This window comes from Pongo pygmaeus, chromosome 7 (assembly GCF_028885625.2).
Source record: "Pongo pygmaeus isolate AG05252 chromosome 7, NHGRI_mPonPyg2-v2.0_pri, whole genome shotgun sequence".
Lineage (NCBI taxonomy): Eukaryota > Metazoa > Chordata > Mammalia > Primates > Hominidae > Pongo > Pongo pygmaeus.
The window spans coordinates 157,451,352-157,470,644 of record NC_072380.2 but is presented as its reverse complement, the minus strand read 5'-3'; the positions used below and the strand labels follow the sequence as shown (position 1 = coordinate 157,470,644).

General features: G+C 61.2%; 1 protein-coding gene across 7 annotated transcripts; it reads left to right on the top strand.

The window, feature by feature from the left end:
- The first annotated feature begins 153 nt into the window (after window positions 1–153).
- On the top strand, window positions 154–18,897 carry LOC129042971 (zinc finger TRAF-type-containing protein 1). 7 transcript variants are annotated; one of them, XM_054499363.2, is made up of 5 exons: window positions 3,796–3,897; window positions 5,452–5,642; window positions 12,800–13,038; window positions 13,691–13,902; window positions 15,491–18,897. In XM_054499363.2, the coding sequence occupies exons 2-5, from the start codon at window positions 5,550–5,552 to the stop codon at window positions 15,880–15,882; spliced, it is 936 nt and encodes a 311-aa protein (XP_054355338.2). In that variant the 5' UTR covers window positions 3,796–3,897; window positions 5,452–5,549; the 3' UTR covers window positions 15,883–18,897. The 7 variants fall into 7 exon arrangements, with proteins under 7 accessions (XP_054355340.1, XP_063525326.1, XP_054355341.1 ...); XM_054499368.2 differs by lacking the exons at window positions 3,796–3,897; window positions 5,452–5,642 and adding an exon at window positions 738–1,367; XM_063669255.1 differs by lacking the exons at window positions 3,796–3,897; window positions 5,452–5,642 and adding an exon at window positions 3,309–3,346.
- Window positions 18,898–19,293: the final 396 nt, after the last annotated feature.

Below are 19,293 nucleotides of genomic sequence, written 5' to 3'. Positions count from 1 at the left end.
AGGTGCCCCCGGCCGCACCTGGAGACCCGCCGTTTCTCACGGCGCCGCCGCGCGCGCCCCAACCCCTACACCGCGGACACCGGGCTGAGAGCGCCCGCGGCTCCCGCGACCCTCCTCTCGGAATTCCTCCCACCCTTCGCGTAGTCCCCCACCGCTCGGTTTCGCGGACCCTTCAACACGCTGGGATTCTCCTTCCCCTCCCCGCAGCCCCGCCCATTTCAGCCCCGCCCAGCCCCCCCGCTCCTCGCAGCCCCGCCCAAACCCCGTCCCTTGCAGCCTCGCCCAGGCTCCTCCCCTCTCGGCCCCTCTCAGTCTCGCCCAGACACCGCTCCTCGCAGCCCCGCCCATACCCCGCCCCTCTCAGCCACGCCCAGGCCCCGCCCCACCCAGACCCCCCCCCCACCCGCCGCTCTGAGCCCCGCCTAAACCTTATCTCCCTCAGCCCCGCCCAGACCCCCTCGCAGCCCCGCCCAGACCCCGCCCCTCGCAGCCCCGCCCCGGCCCTTCTCCCCTCATCACGCTCCTTCCTAACCACTATGCCCACGCACCCACCCAAACGGAGCGTTTTCTGGTCCCCGAGCTCCTCCCGACCCCACCCGCTCCTATGGCCTCCAACCGGCCCCCCCCAGGCCCCGCCCCCCCCCTCGCCGCTCTAGCCCCGCCTGGCCGCTCTAGCCTCTGCTCCTCTCGCTGGTGGAGGTTCCTGACCGCGCTCGCTCCCGCAACTGGAGGCAAGGCAGAGGAGGCAGGGCCGACGGCAGTGGGCGGTGCGCTGGGCAGGCTCGGGCCTCCCGCTCGCCGCTGCGTTGGGACCGCGCAGCCCGGTAACTGCGCACGGCTGGCCTCCCGGAGTCCTGCGCCGTCGCTCCTCCTGGACCCAGGTTCCCAGGACAGCGCCTCCCGGAGCGCAGGGAGCAGGCCGGGGCCGCCGCGTGGGCCTGCAGCGCCCCGCCGCTCTCTCTTCCCCAGGCCCGCACTCCCACTTGGGCTCCAGGGCCCCAGGGCTCACGTTCCCCCAGCCTAGACCTTGAGTCGTTTTCCCCCGTTTCCCGGCTGAATTAGGTTCTTCTTCTCCACAGGTGTGTGCAGTGGCCTCAGGGATCCGGAAAGTCTAGGACTGAACCTCTCCTAACATCCAGTAATGGGGACCTGGAACCTGGGTGTACTAGAGTGCCGTGCTTAGGGCTCCAGGTCGCTGGCTTCTGCGCTTTCTTCCTCTCCAAAGTTGAATATCTCCTATCTGTGTCCTCATACTTACTACCGCCTGAGGTGCCATGGCCCCCAAGCCGGGGGCCGAGTGGAGCACAGCCCTGTCTCATCTGGTTCTGGGAGTGGTGTCTCTGCACGCAGCCGTGAGCACAGCCGAGGTGAGTACACTGGGGCTGAGCAGGGGCGCATCCCCATACCTCCCAAACCCCAAGGACCTAGTTTCCTGAATTAGGGAGAGGTTGGTGGGAAGTGCATCTAAGACCAGGTCTCTATGGAAGCCCCAAACCCTTTCCTGTTTAAAAGGGTGGCCCCGGCCTCTTTTTCCCACATGTTCTCCGTTCCCTGTGTTGACAGGCAAGTCGAGGGGCTGCTGCTGGCTTCCTGCTCCAGGTCTTGGCTGCCACCACCATGCTGGCCCCAGGGCTGAGCACACATGAAGACTGTCTTGCTGGAGCCTGGGTGGCCACTGTCATCGGCCTTCCCCTTCTGGCCTTCGATTTCCACTGGGTGAATGGGGACCGCTCCTCTGCCAACCTGCTCCTGGGAGGAGGCATGGTGCTGGCAGTGGCTGGCGGCCACCTCGGCCCTGAGGGCCGCTCTGTGGCTGGTCAGGCAATGCTGTTGGTGGTCGCAGTGACCATCCTCATTGTAGCTGTCTTCACAGCCAACACTTATGGGATGTGGGGGGGGGCGATGCTGGGTGTGGCAGGCCTCCTGAGCCGGCTGGAGGAGGACAGACTGCTGCTGCTACCGAAGGAGGATGTCTGTCGCTGGGCCCTGGCTGCAGGCAGCTGGGCTTACTGCCGGGCCCTGCATACACAGCGCCTCCAGTGGGAGTGACAGTTGGATACAGCAAGGCAGGGTTTCTGCCTTGCCGAACATTTTCCCTCCCCCCTGCCTACTCCTGGCGCCTTCTCCCCTAGGGGTAGACTCTCCTGCCTACTGAAGTGTGCTTGCTGCACATTGACTGGTCAGGGGCAGAGTCTGGGTGCTGTCCTTTGGCCACGTGTGGGGACTTGTCTAGACCAGAATGAAAGGGACAGGGTCCCAGACACGTTTGGGGGGCCTGATTCTGGGCTGGACATGGTTGTGGATCCAGAGAAGAGGCCTAGTCTCCAATAAATCTTAGGAATTTTGCAGGAATATGGAATCTGCCCATTTTTGAGAGGGATTGAGGGATCCTTCAGTGAGCTTCCTAAGGCCCCTCAGGACAGTAGCCAGTTACCCTGATAGGGTATGTGCTGGAACTAGGATGGGGCCTCATGCAGCCGGGCCTCCTTTTGACTATTGTCAGGAAGACCCCGGGGCTGAGAAGACATAGCTCTGGGCCCTTACTCTTCTGGGACATGGTGGAGTTCCAGATATCGTGGCCTGGCTTGGCAGGTGGCCCTCTGGGGCAGTGACCTTCAAGAACTGACGAGTAGGGTGGAGGCAGGGGAGCGCTGTACCATAGCCATTTCGAGAAACGCACATCCTTCCCAGAGCTGATGCGACCTCCTGTGTACCTTCGGCCTGTAGAAGCCAGCCCTATTCCCTAAGACCTTCGTTTTCCTCAGTGGACCCCTTCAGCCTCCAACCCCAGGGTTAGGAGGGGGGGTTCGGACGAGCAGAGGATTAGATTCCGGTGGGTTAGGGGTCTGGAGTCCCCTCTCCTGGAAGTCTCTCCGCTTGCTCCTGTGGAGACCTAAGGGGTCCCGCACCCGACAGAGAGGGGTGGCCGGCGGGGTTTTTCACCTGTGTCCTTCCCCTCCGGGGAACCGGGCGAGAGCCCCTAACACACAAGCCTGAGTCTTGGGGGACAAAGACCCAGGTACACCCCGCCGTAGGGGTCGGCGGCCGCTACTGGCTCGTGGAGCGTGGGTGCCGCGCCGGTGCCGCGGCTCGCGTAGGCCTCCCTGCCCCCAGGTGCGAGTCCCTCAGCGACTCTCGCAGGCCCCGCCCCCTCCCCGCCCACATTCTGCAGGGGCGGGCCTTCGGGGCCTCGCTCTCCCATTGGTTCTAGTCCCTGCGCCTTCTTGCCCCAAGCGGCGCTCCCATTGGCCCCGCGCGGGGCTCACGTGACGGGGAAGACGAGGGGGTGGTGGCGGCGGGGCGGGGGGAAGCGCACAGCGAAAACAAAGATGGCGGCCGTGCCGGGGTCGGTGGCCGCGGCGGCTGTGGGGCGACGCGCGGGCCGGGCCCACTGAGGCGGCGGCGCAGGGAGCGGGGCTGCGGGGTCGCGGCGGCGGCGCAGGGAGAGAGGCGGGAGCGCGCGGCGCCCCTAACTTCTAGTCGCGGGAGCGCGCCGGCATCCGCCCGCCGGGCCGGCCGGCCGCTATGTCCGGCGCCGAGGAGGCCGGCGGGGGCGGCCCGGCCGCGGGGCCCGCGGGCTCCGTGCCTGCCGGGGTCGGGGTCGGGGTCGGAGCCGGGCCCGGGGCGGTCGCCGGGCAGGCGGCGGTGGCGGCTCTGGGCGAGGCGGCGGGGCCTGGGATCCCGGACGAGGCGGGCTTGGCGGGCGCCCGGCAGCTACAGCTGCAGGAGGCGGCCGGCGACCCCGACGCGCCGCCCAAGAAGCGGCTGCGGGCAGCCGAGGCGGCCGAGGCGGCGGCGGCGGCGGCGGCGGCCGGCAGCGGGAAACTGGAGGAGCGGCTCTACTCGGTGCTGTGCTGCACCGTGTGCCTGGACCTGCCCAAGGCCTCCGTGTACCAGGTAGGGCCGCCGGCCGACCCCGACCCGGCCCAGCCCGGGGCTGCAGCCCCCGCCGCGGGGCCCCAGGATCCGCGTCTCCTCGGAGGCCAGGCCTGCGGGGCCCGGCGGCCGGGAACCCTCTCCGGCCCTTACAGCCACTTTCTCGCCCAGCGGGGCTCCAGCGCCTGCTCCGAAGTTCCTCTCGGGGCTTTATTTTCCGCTCGGGACCCCCCTTTTTTGTTTTCTGATCCACGTTACTTCCCGATCTGAATCGCTTGTCTTCTGCTTACGTCTCGTTTCTCTTTTCTAGACTTCCCCACGGTTCCCTCAACATCCCCAACCCACACCCTCAAACTGATCCTTAGCCCACAACTGCTTCCCGCAGCCCACCCAGTCCCAAGCTCCCTGGGCTCAGAGTTCTGTGCTCGAGAGCTCTTTCCCCATTCTTCTGGCAGCCACACCCCCGAGTTTGTCCCTCCAGTCCTGAACATCCTATGGACACCTCCTTTTCTACCCTCCTGGGTGGAAGAATCTTTTCACTTGGTCCATTTCCACTTCATCCTGAAGAACAGTAAGGAGAGGGGATTGCTGCTTGTCGGGATGAACCATTTGCAACAAGCCCCACAGTTTGGGTACCTTCTTCAGTCCCAGCCAAACCCCACATCCAACTGGACCTGCCATGCCCCACGCTAGGCTCCTGCCCACCTCACCCCGGCCAGGCCAGGCTTCCTAGGCAGCCAGTGCTCCAGGAGCCGGCCCACCCCTCCTCACCCATCTTCACATCCGCATGGCAGTGGGACTCATCCCTTAAGCAGCCTAGGGCTGTTAGAGAGGGTACCTGGCCCAGGTGGGTTTGACATGCCCTTTCCCAGGTAGCAGCAGGGACAAACTGGTTGTCACCCAGAGGCAGAGTACAGTGTCCCCACCTTCCTTGTGTCTTTCCCTCCCTTTTAACTCCCCAGTCCCTGTGAGAAATGAAGCAGGTTCCCTGTCAGCTTTCTTTACACTTACAGGAGCTGAAAGTAGCTAATGGAGCCTTGTTTCCCTGCTTGTGTTTGAACTGGGGGCCTGAATGAGGAGCTACTTTTGTAACAGGTGGTGTAGGGCTAGTCTAGGTTGCCATTTCCCCAAACTCTGAATCTCCAAGTCCTTCTTGCTGTGGCATGACCTTGTTGGGAGGACTCCAGTGTGCCTGGGTGGGGAGAGGGCACTGGCTCTTACCCACCCTCCTGGGTGTCAGGCACCAGGGCCAGCTAGGGGAGCACTTTTCAGAGCCGCTGGCTCCCAGAGTTAGCAGTTACTCCTTGGCTTTGGTAGTGCCTCAGCTTCCAAGATGTGCCCACTCTCCAGCTCCTTTTTCCTGGCTCACAACCTTCGATCCTCCCAGGCGGAAGAACTCTCTTTTTTTTTGAGACGGAGTCTCACTCTGTCACCCAGGCTGGAGTGAAGTGGCACAATCTCTGCTCGCTGCAATCTCCACTTCCTGGGTTCAAGCAATTCTCCCTACTTCAGCCTCCCAAGTAGCTGGGATTACAGGCACCTGCCACCATGCCCGGCTGTTTTTGTATTTTTTAGTAGAGACAGGGTTTCGCCATGTTGGCCAGGCTGGTCTCGAACTCCTGACATTGGGTAGTCCACCTGCCTCAGCCTCCCAAAGTGCTGAGATTACAGGCATGAGCCACTGCGTGCGGCCAGAACTCTTTTTCTTGGATATCAAGGGAGACTCCAACAAGCCAAGCCAATGGTGCGAGGCCACGGGGGAACAGGCAAGTTTCCTTGTCTCCCCATTGGTGGGTGGGCTGGAGCTGGAGCTGGACCTGGTGGTGATGGGCCACATGGTACTTGTCCCTGGTGCACTGCATCCCCCATCTAGACTGGCCCAGCACAGAGTGATGGCTCTGCTTCTGACCGGAGCTCCTGGTGACCAGGTCTCTGAGCCTGGCTGGTTCAAACCGGCCTGCACTGTGCAGAGTGGAATTCTGCCCTGGGCGGCCAGAGGCAGGGAGCTGAACAGGTGTAATGGAGACCGAAGGCGCTGGGGCTGCCCTGGCTGGTGGCCCTTCCTGGCCTGGGGGCTCTGCTCAGTGACTTCCCTGGGAACAGAGCAGCTGAGCGAGGAGTGCTGTGGGCACAGGCCTCCCTGAATGCTGCGAGAACACCTCCGGGGGGGTGGCTCTCTGCTGTAAGTGGTGCCCCTGGAAGGGCAACACAAACCTGGAGACCTGGGCTCTGGCCTGCTCTGCTCCCTGGAGAATCTGGGCACAGATGGTGTGGGCCCCCACATGCTGCCTTCTGCGTGTCCCTGGTTGGGCCCATGCTGGCCGTCACCCCAGCTTGGGTTCAGTCTACCATATTCTACTAGCTTTCCTTGGTAACCATGTTGATTGGCTGTCTCGAGGCAGCCAGTGTCAGGAATGCAGCAGGTTCCACTCTCTGTTCCTGCTAGAACGCTTTTCCTGACCCCAGCAGAACACATGGCTCAGGGTGGGCACCAGCCAAGCTGGGGGCTGACTCAGACAGTCCCCGACTCTGGTGAGGAGAAGAGGGGAGTGGCCATGCTGAGCCTTGTGTGTTGTCCCTGGCACTGGGGCTGTGGGGGACAACTCCATGGGCCTCTGGAGTTGGCTGGGTCCTCAGTAACTCGAGAGCTTGTCATCCAGATACCAGATGCCACCAGTGCTGGCAGGGAAGCCTCAGGTGGTGCCCCAGGTCTGAGCCCTTGGGCTTGCAGGGCCAGCTGACCCATGGGCCTGTGCCCGTACGATGATGCCTCGCAGGCTGGGAAACCTGCTTGGGTGTCAGACTGAGGCCCTCATGCAAAAGGTTTCCGCCACCACCGAGTCCTGCGTCACGTCAGGTTGCGGCCGCATCCAGTACAGCAAGACTCAAGCTTTGATGCTCTCTGTGTGGGTGTTAGATGTGTCCTGGGGGACTGGCCTGACAAGGTGTGCAGCCACCTTCTGGAGTCTCAGGTGGGTGGCAGGAGGGCTGGTGGGGCAGCAGGGACACCTATGCAGGAGTTTCTGGCCTGTCCAGGTCGAGCAGGTGGTCAGGTCGCTCCTGCCGGCTCCCTGCTCTGTGGCCCAAGGGCAGGTGTGGCCTGTTGGCACCTCTGCTCATGGGGCACCTCCTCTGGGAAGACACAGCCTCAGTGGTGCCTGGGACGTTGCAGCCGCAGCCTCATCCCTGACTTCTCTCCCTCCGTTTTGGCCCTTCAGACGAGGCCCAGTGTGATCCTGAATAAGACAGACCTGGCCCTGACCCTTCCTGCTGATGTCAGCTGAGGCTCTGGGCCTTGGTGCTAGCACCTGGAGGAAGGGACTGCGCATTGTTCCCACCCCTCATGGGGCATTCTTAAGGCAAAAACAAGCTCGCTCGGGTGTAAGGGCCGGGCAGGGGCCTCTCACAGATGTGGTCCAGCTGCTCCCTCTAACTCGGCCCTGCACAGTGCCCCACCACTCCCGTGCCCTCCTGCCTGAGGTGTCCTCTCCCTGCCCCTGCCCACCTCTTGGGCCCTGCAGAGGCAGCGCCCCCACTTTGAGACTTTGTTCTCTCCTTGCTACAAGGATCCCCTCCTGCCCCATCTGACCAGGGTGTGTCCACTCTGTTCTGTGGGTGGGTTGGTGTGTGCCGCTGCCCTCCCGCCTGTAGCGCCCGTGTCTCTATGCCACATGTTGACAGTCCATTGATAACAACCCAGGAAGCAGAGATGGCTCCTCTTTGCCCAAGCCCCACACCCCCAACCAGCCCAACAGTGCACAGTCCTGTGGGGGTGGAGTCACCATCCACATGTCCAAGGAGCTTCAGGCCCCTCTTCCCCAGTCTCCTGGGCAGCAGTGCAGGACTGCAGCTGACTCACTCTTTGAGGTGAGGGAAGTGGCAGAAAACATCTTTGTAAATACGTCTGCTTAGGTATCTAAAACACAGGAGCAAAGAAGATGTTCTGGAATCTCTGGTTAGTTGGAATTTTTGCTTTCTGTGGTGGTTATCATTTGAGTTACTTTTAGATCTAAGCAGCCTTGTTCTGAATGTGAGCCCGATTCTGGGGATTGATTGGCCCCCGTTTGAGGTCTGACAGCAGTAGCAGGGTGAGGGACTTCAAATCCAGCCTGGGTGGAGGGTTCGAGTCCTGGCTTCATGCTTAACAGCTGTGTGGCCTTGGACAACATGCCAGTCCCTCTCAGACCCATGTTTGATCCGGGAGGCTAGGGCCTGAGCATGCGGGGTGTGTGGGGTGTGCCCTGAAGCACCATTGGCCCTGGTGAGGCCTTGCCTGCATGCGGATGGCAGAGGAAGGGGGACCTCCAACTGGCTGAGCAGCGCTTTTGGGGTTTCTGCCACAGGGAAGCCCTTTGGCTGCGTTTTGGCTCTGACGACCTCTGTCAAGGGCCTGTGGGTCCCTGACCCCTGGGTGAGCAAGGGCACTGCTCCCATGGGCCTGGGCACTGTGCCATCCTTCAGTGGGAAACAGGAGGTCCCCAGGGTCTGAGAGAACCATGCAGTCCAGGCTTGAAAGGGGTCCTACAAGGCCAGCTGACCATAGGGACCTTGGGACCACCAGGAAGTCATGGGGGCCCTCGGCCAGGGGATGGAGTCAGGGCTCCTTTGGCCTGTTCAGCCCATCCAGCTCCCCTTTAACCCCAGGGAAGAAGTAGCTCAGGTGGAGACCCTGGGTCTGCATGGGGGTCACGTGAGCTGCCTGTAGCCAGCAGGGGGGAGGGCTGGGTGCTGTCCTGAGGATGCAGGTGCAAATGTCCATTTCTGGGCCACCTGTGTGTATCAGCATCTGCAGAGGGGCCTGGGGTCTGGCTTCTGGGGTTGGCACCCCCAGGGGCTCTGCCATGGCTGCCCAAGGTGGTGATATTTCCTCTGTGCCTGCTGGGTGTGGGGCAGTGCCACCCTGTCCCATCCCACCTCATCAGCACAGAATGAAGCTGGTCCTATACTCATCATCTGTGCACATGAGGAAACTGAGGCCCCAAGAGGGGAGCCCAAGGTCATATTACTGGGGACCTGTGGGCTGGGGTCTGAGCCCAGCACTGTGGCTTCAAGCCCACATCTGCCCTAGGAGGGCCCAGGAGGCCCTGTGATATCAATACCCTGTGATGACAGTCCCCTGTGATGTCATTCCCCCGTGGTGGCATTCCCCCGCAATGTTATCCCCCGTGACATCATTCCCCTGTGATGTCATCCATGTGACGTCATTCCTGTGCTGTCACCACCTGATGTCATCCCCTGTGGTATCACCTCTGTGATGTCAATACCCCTTTTAATGTCATCCCCATGATGTCATTCCCCCCGTGATGCCATCCCCCCATGATGTTAGTCCCCCATGATGCCATCCCCCCATGATGTTAGCCTCCCGTGATGTCAATTTCCCATGATGTCATCCCCGTAATGTTATCCCCCATGATGTCATTCCCCCATGATGCCAGTGTGATGTCATTCTGTGATGTCACCCCCCATGATGCCATTCCCCTGCAATGTCATGCCCCTGTGATGTCATCCCCCCATGTGATGTCAGTATCCCATGATGTCACCCCTGTGATGTCATGCATGTGATGTCATCCCGTGATATCATTCCCATGATGTCTCCCCCATGATGTCATTCCCCATGTGATGTCACCCGTTATGTCATTCATGTGACATCATCCCATGATATCATTCCCGTGATGTCTCCCCTATGATGTCATTCCCCATGTGATGTCAATCTCCCACGATGTCACTCCTCTGACATCATCCTCTGTGATGTCTCGCCCATGATGTCATCCCCCATGGCGTCATCCTTGGTTGTGGGGGGTTGTGGGATCCCCTCCTCTCCCCTCCCGTGGGGTCTTCCTGGCTGGTGGGGAGAGGTGGCCTGGCCTGGGTGCTGCAGCAGCTGCTCTGGAAGGTGCCTGGGTTCTTGGGGGCCTTGGCCCATGCCATCCCCTGGACTGTGTGGAGCCGTCCAGGGCCCAGCTTCTGTTGGGGGGTGGGCACAAGTCAGAATCAAGTGCATCTGGTCAGATGCTGCCAGGGCCAAGGATGCAGCTGCCTGTGGCCTGGCCTTGGTGTGGAGCCAGAGTCTTGCTCAGGGACTGAGGGGACCCAGATGGTGGGGAAGGCTCCGGAGCATGTGACCGGTGACCATCCTGCTGTGGACAGACCTCCTGGGCTGAGTGTTGGTCGGGCCCGGGCCATGCACCTAGACGATGTCCTTTGACCAATGGGGAGGGTCTGGGGCTGGGTGTGGCTGTGTCCCTTGGCTGCTGGGCCAGTGTGGTCCAGGGCACTCTAGGGACTCCCTGTGTTCTGACTTGAGTGGAGCTCTTCAGGCTGAAGGGGCAGTGGCCCTGTGTCTCCTCGGAGCTTGCAGGTCCTCTCGGAGGCCCAGAGGGAGCCAGAGGAGGGCAGAGTCACTGCTACCTCCTCATGGTATGGAATTGACTGAGCCCATGCTGGGGTCTGGAGGCCCCAAAGGAATGAGGCCTGTGGCCAGGGGCCGGCCCAGGAGCTGGGGTGGCTTTCAGGGGAGAGGCTGGCAGTGCTGGGAGGTAAGTGGTGATGTGCTCGGCAGCCTCAGTGCTCCCTTAGGAGGGTCTAAGATCCCACCTCGAACCTTTCTGGGCTATCCAGAGCCACGAAGAGGGGCCAGGTGGCCTTGGTGTGTGGGATTAGGTGCTCCAGCCCTGCCTGGAAGTCCCTTGGGGGCTGGGCCACAGCCAAGAAGAGTACTGTTGTGCCTTTGCTAAGGCCACTGTACGTGCAGAGCTGGACCCAGAACCTTGTCCAAGGTCCCCGGGCAGTCTCACCAGGAGGTGTCTAGAGCTGGCCACATGGAGTGGCACGCCTCCAGGGTGGGGGACTGTGAGAAGACAGTGGTGTGGGCCCTTGGTCTGTGCCTCCCATGGGACAGCTGCTTCAATAGCATCTGTGCCCACTCCTGCCCATAGTCCACCCACCGCTGACCCCTGGACTTGGCTGGCAGATTTTCCCACCTTCTCCTGGGGGCAGGCCTCAGCTTGTCCCCACCCCAGTCAGAGCCAGCCTCACTCCCTGCCTCAGGCAGCTGTGTATGTTTTAATTTTAATTTATTTACATATTAATGAGACAGAGTCTCACTCTGTCTCCCAGGCTGGAGTGCAGTGGCACCATTTTGGCTCACTGCAACCTCCACCTCCTGGGTTCAAGCCATTCTCCTGCCTCAGCCTTCCGAGAAGCTGAGATTACAGGCGCTCGCCACCATTCCTGGCTAATTTTTGTATTTTTAGTAGAGACGAGGTTTCACCATGTTGGCCAGGCTGGTCTTGAACTCCTAACCTCAGGTGACCTGCCTGCCTCTGCCTTCCAAAGTGCTGGGATTACAGGCATGAGCCACCACCTATAATTTTAATTTTTAACAAAACTGAGAACTTGAGGATTGAATTCAGGTAACGGGTGGTCATGTGGACGTGGATTCCATGAAAGAGGGCTTTGTCCTCACTGTCGGTTCTCCACACGTAGGTCCTTTGACTCAGCAGACCTTAGGCCTAGTCCACAGGTGCTGAGTGAACAGCCCCAGCATCTGACAGCTCCTTAGCTTGGGGTGCACAGGCCGCTGAAGCAGTAGGATGGCAGCTCAGGCTTCCCAGGGCCCCACGTGTGCAGGGGTGGCCTCCCAGCACCACCAGGCAGGGCCCTGTGAGTGTCCCCTACCTGACACACACCTTGTAGAGAGGCTGGGCCTGGGCAGGCCCCTCTGCTGCACCACATCCCATTCTCAAGAGGGTCCCGGGTCCCAAAGGAAGCCTGTAGCCCAGTGGCTTTCTGGAGGTTTGCATGGCTGGCAAGCCTGGGCCAGCTACTGGAGAGGCATCAGGACAGGAGCAACTCTGCTGACTGCTCCCCTCAGCGAGCTCTAAGAGTCTTTAGGTGGGAGGCACATCACATCCCTGTCACTCCTGGCTGGCCCTGGAATGCCTCAGCCCGCACACCCCACTCCAGCCAGGGCTGTGGGAACTGTGTCTGCTCAGGTGCAAAAGGCTTTGTTTGCTCTTGGACTTCTTGGTTCTGACCTGGGCTTCCCGCCTCCTACGCTATGAGCCCACACAGGCTGGGACCGCAGCTTGCCATATGTCTCTCAGTGGCACCAAGTGGACGCTCGAGGCTTATGTTGAGGGAGTGAGAGCCAGGATGGGCCACTGGGCGTGCTGGGAGCCTACACAGGCAGGGAGCCCAGCAGGAGGTTCCCTGCTCCTGCCAGTCCTGGTTACCCCAGCAGGCTCGGGAGCCACTCACAGCCCCCACTTCCACTCCCCAGGCACTCCCCGTGTGCCTACCTGCCCTTGTCCTGGGCCAGCTTGGCTCCTACCTCCCAGCTCTGAGGAGGCCTCTGCAGGTAGCTGACCTCCCTGGACAAGGGGGCAGCTGCCTTCTCTCACCTGGGCTCCCTGGGGAGGGCTGGAATTGAAGGGCCAGGCTGGGCTCACTGTGAGCCAGGTCCTCTCAACCCAGGATGAATGGCCTTTCTGAAGGCCCAGAGAGCATGCCTGCCCCAGTGTGGGAGCTGCGTCTGCTCCCCACCTGACAGTGTTGGCCAAGAGCCCAGCGTTCCTGGAGGGCTCCCAAACTCTGGACCGGTCCCTAAGGGAAAAGCCTGACTCTAAGCCCCAGGTGGCTGAACCCATCACTGCCAGGGCGAGCTGTCACCTCTGTGAGCTGATGAGGCCCTGCTTTTAGGACCTCTAATCTCTGCAAGAACCCAAGCTGGCTCTGCCTGTCTCTCCTGAGCAGCTCGCAGTGTTCACCACACTCCAGCACGACTCGGGACAGGCACGTGCGCCCCTCTATGCACCAGCTGGAGTCCCTCAGGACACCTGGCTGGAGCTGACGGGCATGGGCGGGTGTGTGCAAGCATGAGCCCGCAGGTCTGTGAGCTTCGTCTCCCTTTCCTTCTTCGCAGTGTACTAATGGTCACTTGATGTGCGCTGGCTGTTTTATCCACCTACTAGCAGATGCCCGGCTGAAGGAGGAGCAGGCCACGTGCCCCAATTGTCGTTGTGAGATCAGTAAGAGCCTCTGCTGCCGGAACCTGGCCGTGGAGAAAGCCGTGAGCGAGCTGCCTTCAGAGTGTGGCTTCTGCCTGCGCCAGTTTCCCCGCTCCCTCCTGGAGAGGCACCAGAAAGAGGAATGCCAGGACAGGTAACTGAGGGTCAGGGGCTTAGCCTCACAGGCAGGGCCCAGGACTGCTGGAAGCCCACCCTGGTGCAGCAGGGCCCTGTGCAGGGTGATCTGGCTGTCTCTGCTGCCTGAGCCTTGGGGACCACCTGTGTAGCCCAGTGACGGCCCTGAGGGAGGGTGCCTGCACAGGATGGGGACACGCGGGTTTTGTGCCTAGTTGTTATCCGGACATGAGCCTAGCCTCTTCCAGCGCTCTTTGTGGCTGTGGGAGAGCCCCTTGAAGGGCCCAGGACAGCGTGTCCAACGCAGGACCTCAGGGAGCTTGGTGTGAGGCTACACTGTCCATGGCTACCCATCCAGTGGAGGCAGCCACCAAGTCTCCTGCAGTGAGGCTGTGCAGGACCACCACTACCAAGCAGAGGAGAGAACCACGCCACGGTGTGGGGCACACAGGCTCAAGCCTGCACTCTTCCTTCCCCTCTCTCTCCCTTTTTCTGCCTGTCTCCTTCCTCTCCACATGCTGCCACTCTGACCTCATCCTGGGGGCTGGGCTCACAGTTAGTGGGTCCTGCAGGAAGGGGTTCTTAGCTGGATGGAAGCCACATGGGAGGACAGCTTGTGGCAGCCTCCTGTTCGGGGCTCAGGCTGTGAGTGATGTACCTGCCTCCCCCAGGGTAACCCAGTGCAAGTACAAACGCATCGGCTGCCCATGGCACGGCCCCTTCCACGAGCTGACGGTGCACGAGGCTGCGTGCGCCCACCCAACCAAGACAGGCAGCGAGCTGATGGAGATCCTGGATGGGATGGACCAGAGCCACCGCAAGGAGATGCAGCTGTACAACAGCATCTTCAGCCTGCTCAGCTTCGAGAAGATTGGCTACACAGGTGAGGCGCCCTGCCACCTGCTGCATGCCACACAGGTGTGGGCCTGGGGGTCTGGCAGCCAGGATCCTGGGGGTAGCAGGCTCTGGGCACTGGGCACTGACGGCTCCGGACGGCCGGGCTCTGGACAAGCTCCCGGTGGACAGGCGGACACCTCGGGCGAGAAGACAGGCCGGAGACTGAGCAGAAGGAGGGGCTGAGGCAGACCCCAGGTGCACACCTGCGTGGCTCTCACAGCAGCCCCGCCCACCTGTCCTCCCCACCCTGGCTTCATCACCCCTGCAAGGTGGCATCTCACTGTGGGGCTCCAGAGCCTCAAGACAGTCAGGGTCTAATCAGAAAGTGGGCCAGTCTCAGGGGGCCTGGGAGCTAGGGGCCTGCCCCTTGGACCCTGGGGCAAGAAGAGCACCCGGCTGAGTGAGGTCCTGCCTGCAGGCAGTCACTGCCCCAGCCGTGGGCCTCTCAAGGCTGGCACGAAGCCGTTCAGGGACAGGGCTCCAGAACAAGCTGAGGGTGCCCGACTCAAACTGTAGAACCGGGAGTGGACACCCACAGACGCACAGGCTGGATGCGTGCACAGGCACACTGGATCTCGTGGCTCTCTGGGCCACTGCCACCGCCTTTGAACGTGTCGGGGAGCAGAAGCCAGGCCAGAGCCTGGCCCAGAGGACAGCGAGAAGCACCTGTTGATGCTGTGGCCACTGGAGGAAGCTCCATCCCTCTACTCTCAACCCACACCAGGCGGCCAGCTCAGAGCACCAGGCGTGGCACAAGCAGGGTGGTCGTGGGCAGCCAGTCCCGCCCTGCTGCCTGGACTGTGCCCAGCGGGATGTGGGCCCGAGCGGGCCAGAGAGGCCGAGGGCCTGGGGTCTCTGCAGCAGCCACAGCCCGTGGTGAGTAGCAGCCTTAGCTGTCCTGGAGATACCGGGGCCTCGTGGAGTCTAGGCAGGCTGGGGCACTGTGGCTGCGGCCGTGGCCAGGTGGGAAGCCCCATTCGTGCAGGAAAGACTGGCCACCTGGGAACCCATGCCTCCGCGGAGGGACTTGCCAGCCACAGGCTGTGGGCTGCCCAAGAGGACTGTGCAGACAGGGCTGCCTGCTGACTGGCAGCTCCGGATCAGGCCTGGTGCCTGCAGACCTGGTGCTCCCCTCGGGCAGGGCTGGGTGCCGCAGCCGCCTGCTGGCTTTTCTGGCAGCTCCTCTGTATCAGAACCAATAAAGTGCACTTGTTCTCGGAACCGCATCCTGTCTGTGTGTCTGCTTACCCCGCCCTGGGGGACACCCGGGGCTGGGGCGATGAGGGAGGCCAGCGTGGGTCGGGCACGCCTGGGGTGTGGCCTGACACGTGCAGCCTCTGGACTCTCCAGCTAATCCATGTTGATTCTGTTTGTAGTTGTTCCCCTCAAAGCTTGTGTGCACCTCCATTTGCCATAGTTGCGTTTGGCTTGCTTGTGACAAGCAGAGCTCGGTGTCCGGGTAAGTTGCCTTCCTCCCCGGCTGAGCCTGCCCTCGGCCTGGTCAGGGAAGGCGTTGCTGCCCAGCCCTGCCCACGCTAACAGCTGGCTCTTTCCGGCCCTGTCTGTCTCCACAGAGGTCCAGTTCCGGCCATACCGCACGGACGACTTCATCACGCGCCTGTACTATGAGACGCCCAGGTTCACGGTGCTGAACCAAACGTGGGTCCTGAAGGCTCGCGTCAACGACTCGGAGCGTAACCCCAACCTGTCCTGCAAGCGTACGCTCTCCTTCCAGCTCCTCCTCAAGAGCAAGGTCACAGCACCGCTGGAGTGCTCCTTCCTGCTGCTCAAGGGCCCCTACGACGACGTGAGGATTAGCCCCGTCATCTACCACTTTGTCTTCACCAACGAGAGCAACGAGACGGACTACGTGCCACTGCCCATCATTGACTCCGTGGAGTGCAACAAGCTGCTGGCCGCCAAGAACATCAACCTGCGGCTCTTCCTGTTCCAGATACAGAAGTAGGGCAGGGCCTCAGGACGCCCGAGGAGCCGACGGGCGGCATCCCAGCACCGCTGCCCTGTCCACCTGGCTGGCAGCTGCTTCACAGGACTATCTGATCACTTTAGCAAAGGAGGAGAACAAACGAAGCCAACACAGGGCAAGTCTGCATGCGTGCGCGACGGGGCCCCCGCCTCCGGCTCACCCCCCCACCCCTGCCTCCCCTCCTTCCGAGGGCCACCAGAGGCTGGGCTGACCCGAAGAGGAGACGGTGCACCAGGCGCCCCGAGGCTCAGAGACGGTGGCAGCAAGGAGGCCGAGGGGCACAGCGACCCTGCCCCAGCCCTTCTGTGCGGTCAGGCGGCGGTGCTGCTCCATCCCTGCGGGTTCCGGCCGGGCGCGGGGGCCTTGCTGACGTCAGATGGGATATCCGAATATCTGATAGCAATTAAAAGGCAGCCTTGTTTCGTACTTTCTGTTTTGTTTGAGGGGAAGGCATGGCTGTGAATGGACAGCGTGGGAGCTTTGGTTTGGCCTGGGGGTCAGAGCCTGCCCCGTCCCCATCTCTGTTCCCGCACACGTCCCCTGAGGAAAGACTCAGAGACACTGCCTCCCCCTACACTCTGTCAAGGGGTCTTGAGACTGAGGCTTGGGCAGGGAGATCCAGGTAGGGTCGGGGCTGCCCTGGCCAACCGGCCGCTTCCAGGGAGACAGGACTCAGCCACCAGGGCTCAGCAGACATTTTCGGAAAGCAGGGTGAAATTGTCTCTTCCCAGGAAAAAGATTAAACTCCTTGCAGGTTCTTCGATAAGTTACACAATTTTAGTGAGAAAGAGTCTATTTACTGTAGATTCAGCCTTGAGTGCCCAGCATCCCCAGGCTGTGTGGAAAGCTTGGGTCAGTGCTTGGGTGCCTGGCTGGGTGAGAGTCTGAGGGGTGTCCCCCATGCTGCTCTCGGGGTCCTGCTGCTGGCCCTGCATTCAGGGCTCGCTGCAGAGGTCAGAGGTTGAGCAGCCCAGTTCTCACCTGGAGGAGGCGGGCCCTTCCCATCCTCACTCTGGCTGCCCCGTGATGTGCCCTGTGGTGGCTGAGCAGGGCTGGCCTAACAGGATGGGAAGAAACCCTGCCTGGAGGGGTAAGCCCTGGTCCTTTCTTCTCCTGGGACTCTCAGGGCTACTGGGAAGGATACAGCTTGACTCCCCCACCTTTGCTTAGAGGATGTGGCTCTTCCGTGATAGCTTTTTGTTGCTTCAATACCAAAGAACTGGTTTCCTCTGCTCCAGTCAGGTGCATTAACGTGCCTCACAGCAGCCCCACCCGCCCCACCTGGCTGCTGGGGCCTGGCTCGCATTGTCCTGTGCTTTCCTGGTCACGGGTCGAGGGCTGAGAAATGGAGAGGAACTGGGGGCAGCATGCAAGTGCCATCATCTGGGCAGCTGACCATGGCACAGCCCAGCATGACCCTCCCAGTCAGCTCTTCCCTCCCAGGCCGCCGCACTGCCCCTCACAGGCTAAAACTTTCTGGGGCTGTTTCTGAGAATCCTGTGGGTTTCTACTCCCAGGCCAGGGCGTGTGGCCTGCTGGGAGTGCCTCGCTGCTGGAGCCTTATCTCCTGCAAAGCTGATGTGGCCTGGCCACCAAGGGCATGGGAAGGCCCCATGTTTGTTTTTCTGCTAACCACAAAGAAAGACCCCACCCAGCCCCCAGCACATCCTTGGGAGCAGCTGCCGCTGACTCTGGCACCACCAGGGTGAACTCGGGCACCTCAGGGCTGCGCTTTGGGGCTGCCCTCCCACATGCTCCACCCGCAGGCACAGAGGGGTGGGCTATGGCTCTGCATCTCTTTGGAAGCCCGACGCCCTCTAGCGTAGTGTTTCTGGGTCCAGGGTGATGGTGTGGGGGCACGGGTAGGGCAGGCTTGCCCTGTCACCTGTTTGGTTGCGTGTGTGAGAGACTGACTTAACAGAAGGACAGGCCCCAGCATGTCTCTGGGATGGGGAAGGTGGGAGGCTTGTTCTTCATGGGGACAGCCAGGCTGGGACGCCAGGGGCCTGGAGGCAGCACATCTCTGCAGGTTGGCGGGCCACATGGAGAAAGGAGACCCGGGGCTGGTTGAGCTGCAGCCAGCCCTGTGGGAGTTCAGGATGGGAGGGGCCGGCCTGAGGGCAAGGGCAGTGTCTACACAAGGCCCTTCAAGATGTGGGATGTGGGTGCCTCAAGTCTGCAAGTGCGGCCCAGTGTACTCAGCAGGTATCTGCCCTGTGACCATGACATGCAGCAGCTGAGCCTTACGGCCTGGGGGAGCCAGGTGCCTGGGAGGACCACAGTGTGTCCTCGGCCACCGGGGACTGGAGCACAGGCTTCCCGTGGCATTGTCAACGTGGGCCACACATGACGGGGCCGCCAAACACACGGCTTGTGTCCAAGACCCTGAGACATCTTGGCGTCCCGACCTGCTCCTTTGTCTTCTCTGAGGATGGGGGCGTGGGGGTCCAGACTCCACAGATGTGGGGGGCATAGCCTAAGCCAGGCCCCACCCTTCTCCTTCCCTTGTCTCACCCCCACCCCCTGGTGAGCACCACATTCCCTCATTTACAAAAATAATAAAAATAGGCCAGGCATGGTGGGTCACGCCTATTATCCCAGCACTTTGGGAGGCCGAGGCGGGCAGATCACCTGAGGTTAGGAGTTTGAGACCAGCCTGACCAACATGGTGAAACCCCGTCTCTACTAAAAATACAAAAATTAGCTGGGCGTGGTGGCGCGCGCCTGTAATCCCAGCTACTCAGGAGGCTGGGGCAGGAGAATCACTTGAACCCGGGAGGCAGAGGTTTCAGTGAGCTGAGATTGCGCCACTGCACTCCATCCTGGGTGACGAAGTGAGATTCCGTCTCAAAAAAATAATAATTTTTTAAAGAGCAGAGCAAGAAGTGTTTTTACCATTGTTGGAAATGACTTATGTGTCACTTTTGTGGTCCGCGTTCTCTTTGGATATTTTCTGTATGTAACAACTGTAGTTTAAAAAAATATTCCAACCCATGTTTTGTCTGTGTTTCCTTACCAGAAGACACACACGGCTGGGCCTTCTGGGCTCTGTTGGCCTCCCCTGCTGCCCCCAGCCTGTGGCAATCTGCACCAGGCCTGCAGCCCTGCATGGCACTGCCTGACGTGTGTACCTTGTCTGGTTACTGGGGAAATAGGCATAGAGAAATTGGGTTGTCAGCCGGGCATGGTGGCTCACACCTGTGATCCCAGCACTTTGGGAGGCTGAGACGGGTGGATCACCTGAGGTCGGGAGTTCGAGACCAGCCTGACCAACATGGTGAAACCCCGTCTCTACAAAAATACAAAAATTAGCTGGGCGTGGTGGGGGGCATCTGTAATTCCAGCTATTCAGCAGGCTGAAGCAAGGAGAATTGCCTGAACCCAGGAGGC

Bases quoted from the DNA above. Each gene is read 5' to 3' on its own strand.
- LOC129042971 (XM_054499362.2), top strand. From the start codon at position 3,526: ATGTCCGGCGCCGAGGAGGCCGGCGGGGGCGGCCCGGCCGCGGGGCCC. The intron at 3,898-12,799 runs GTAGGGCCGCCG...CCTTCTTCGCAG, and splicing joins CCAAGGCCTCCGTGTACCAG to TGTACTAATGGTCACTTGAT. The intron at 13,903-15,490 runs GTGAGGCGCCCT...CTGTCTCCACAG, and splicing joins CGAGAAGATTGGCTACACAG to AGGTCCAGTTCCGGCCATAC.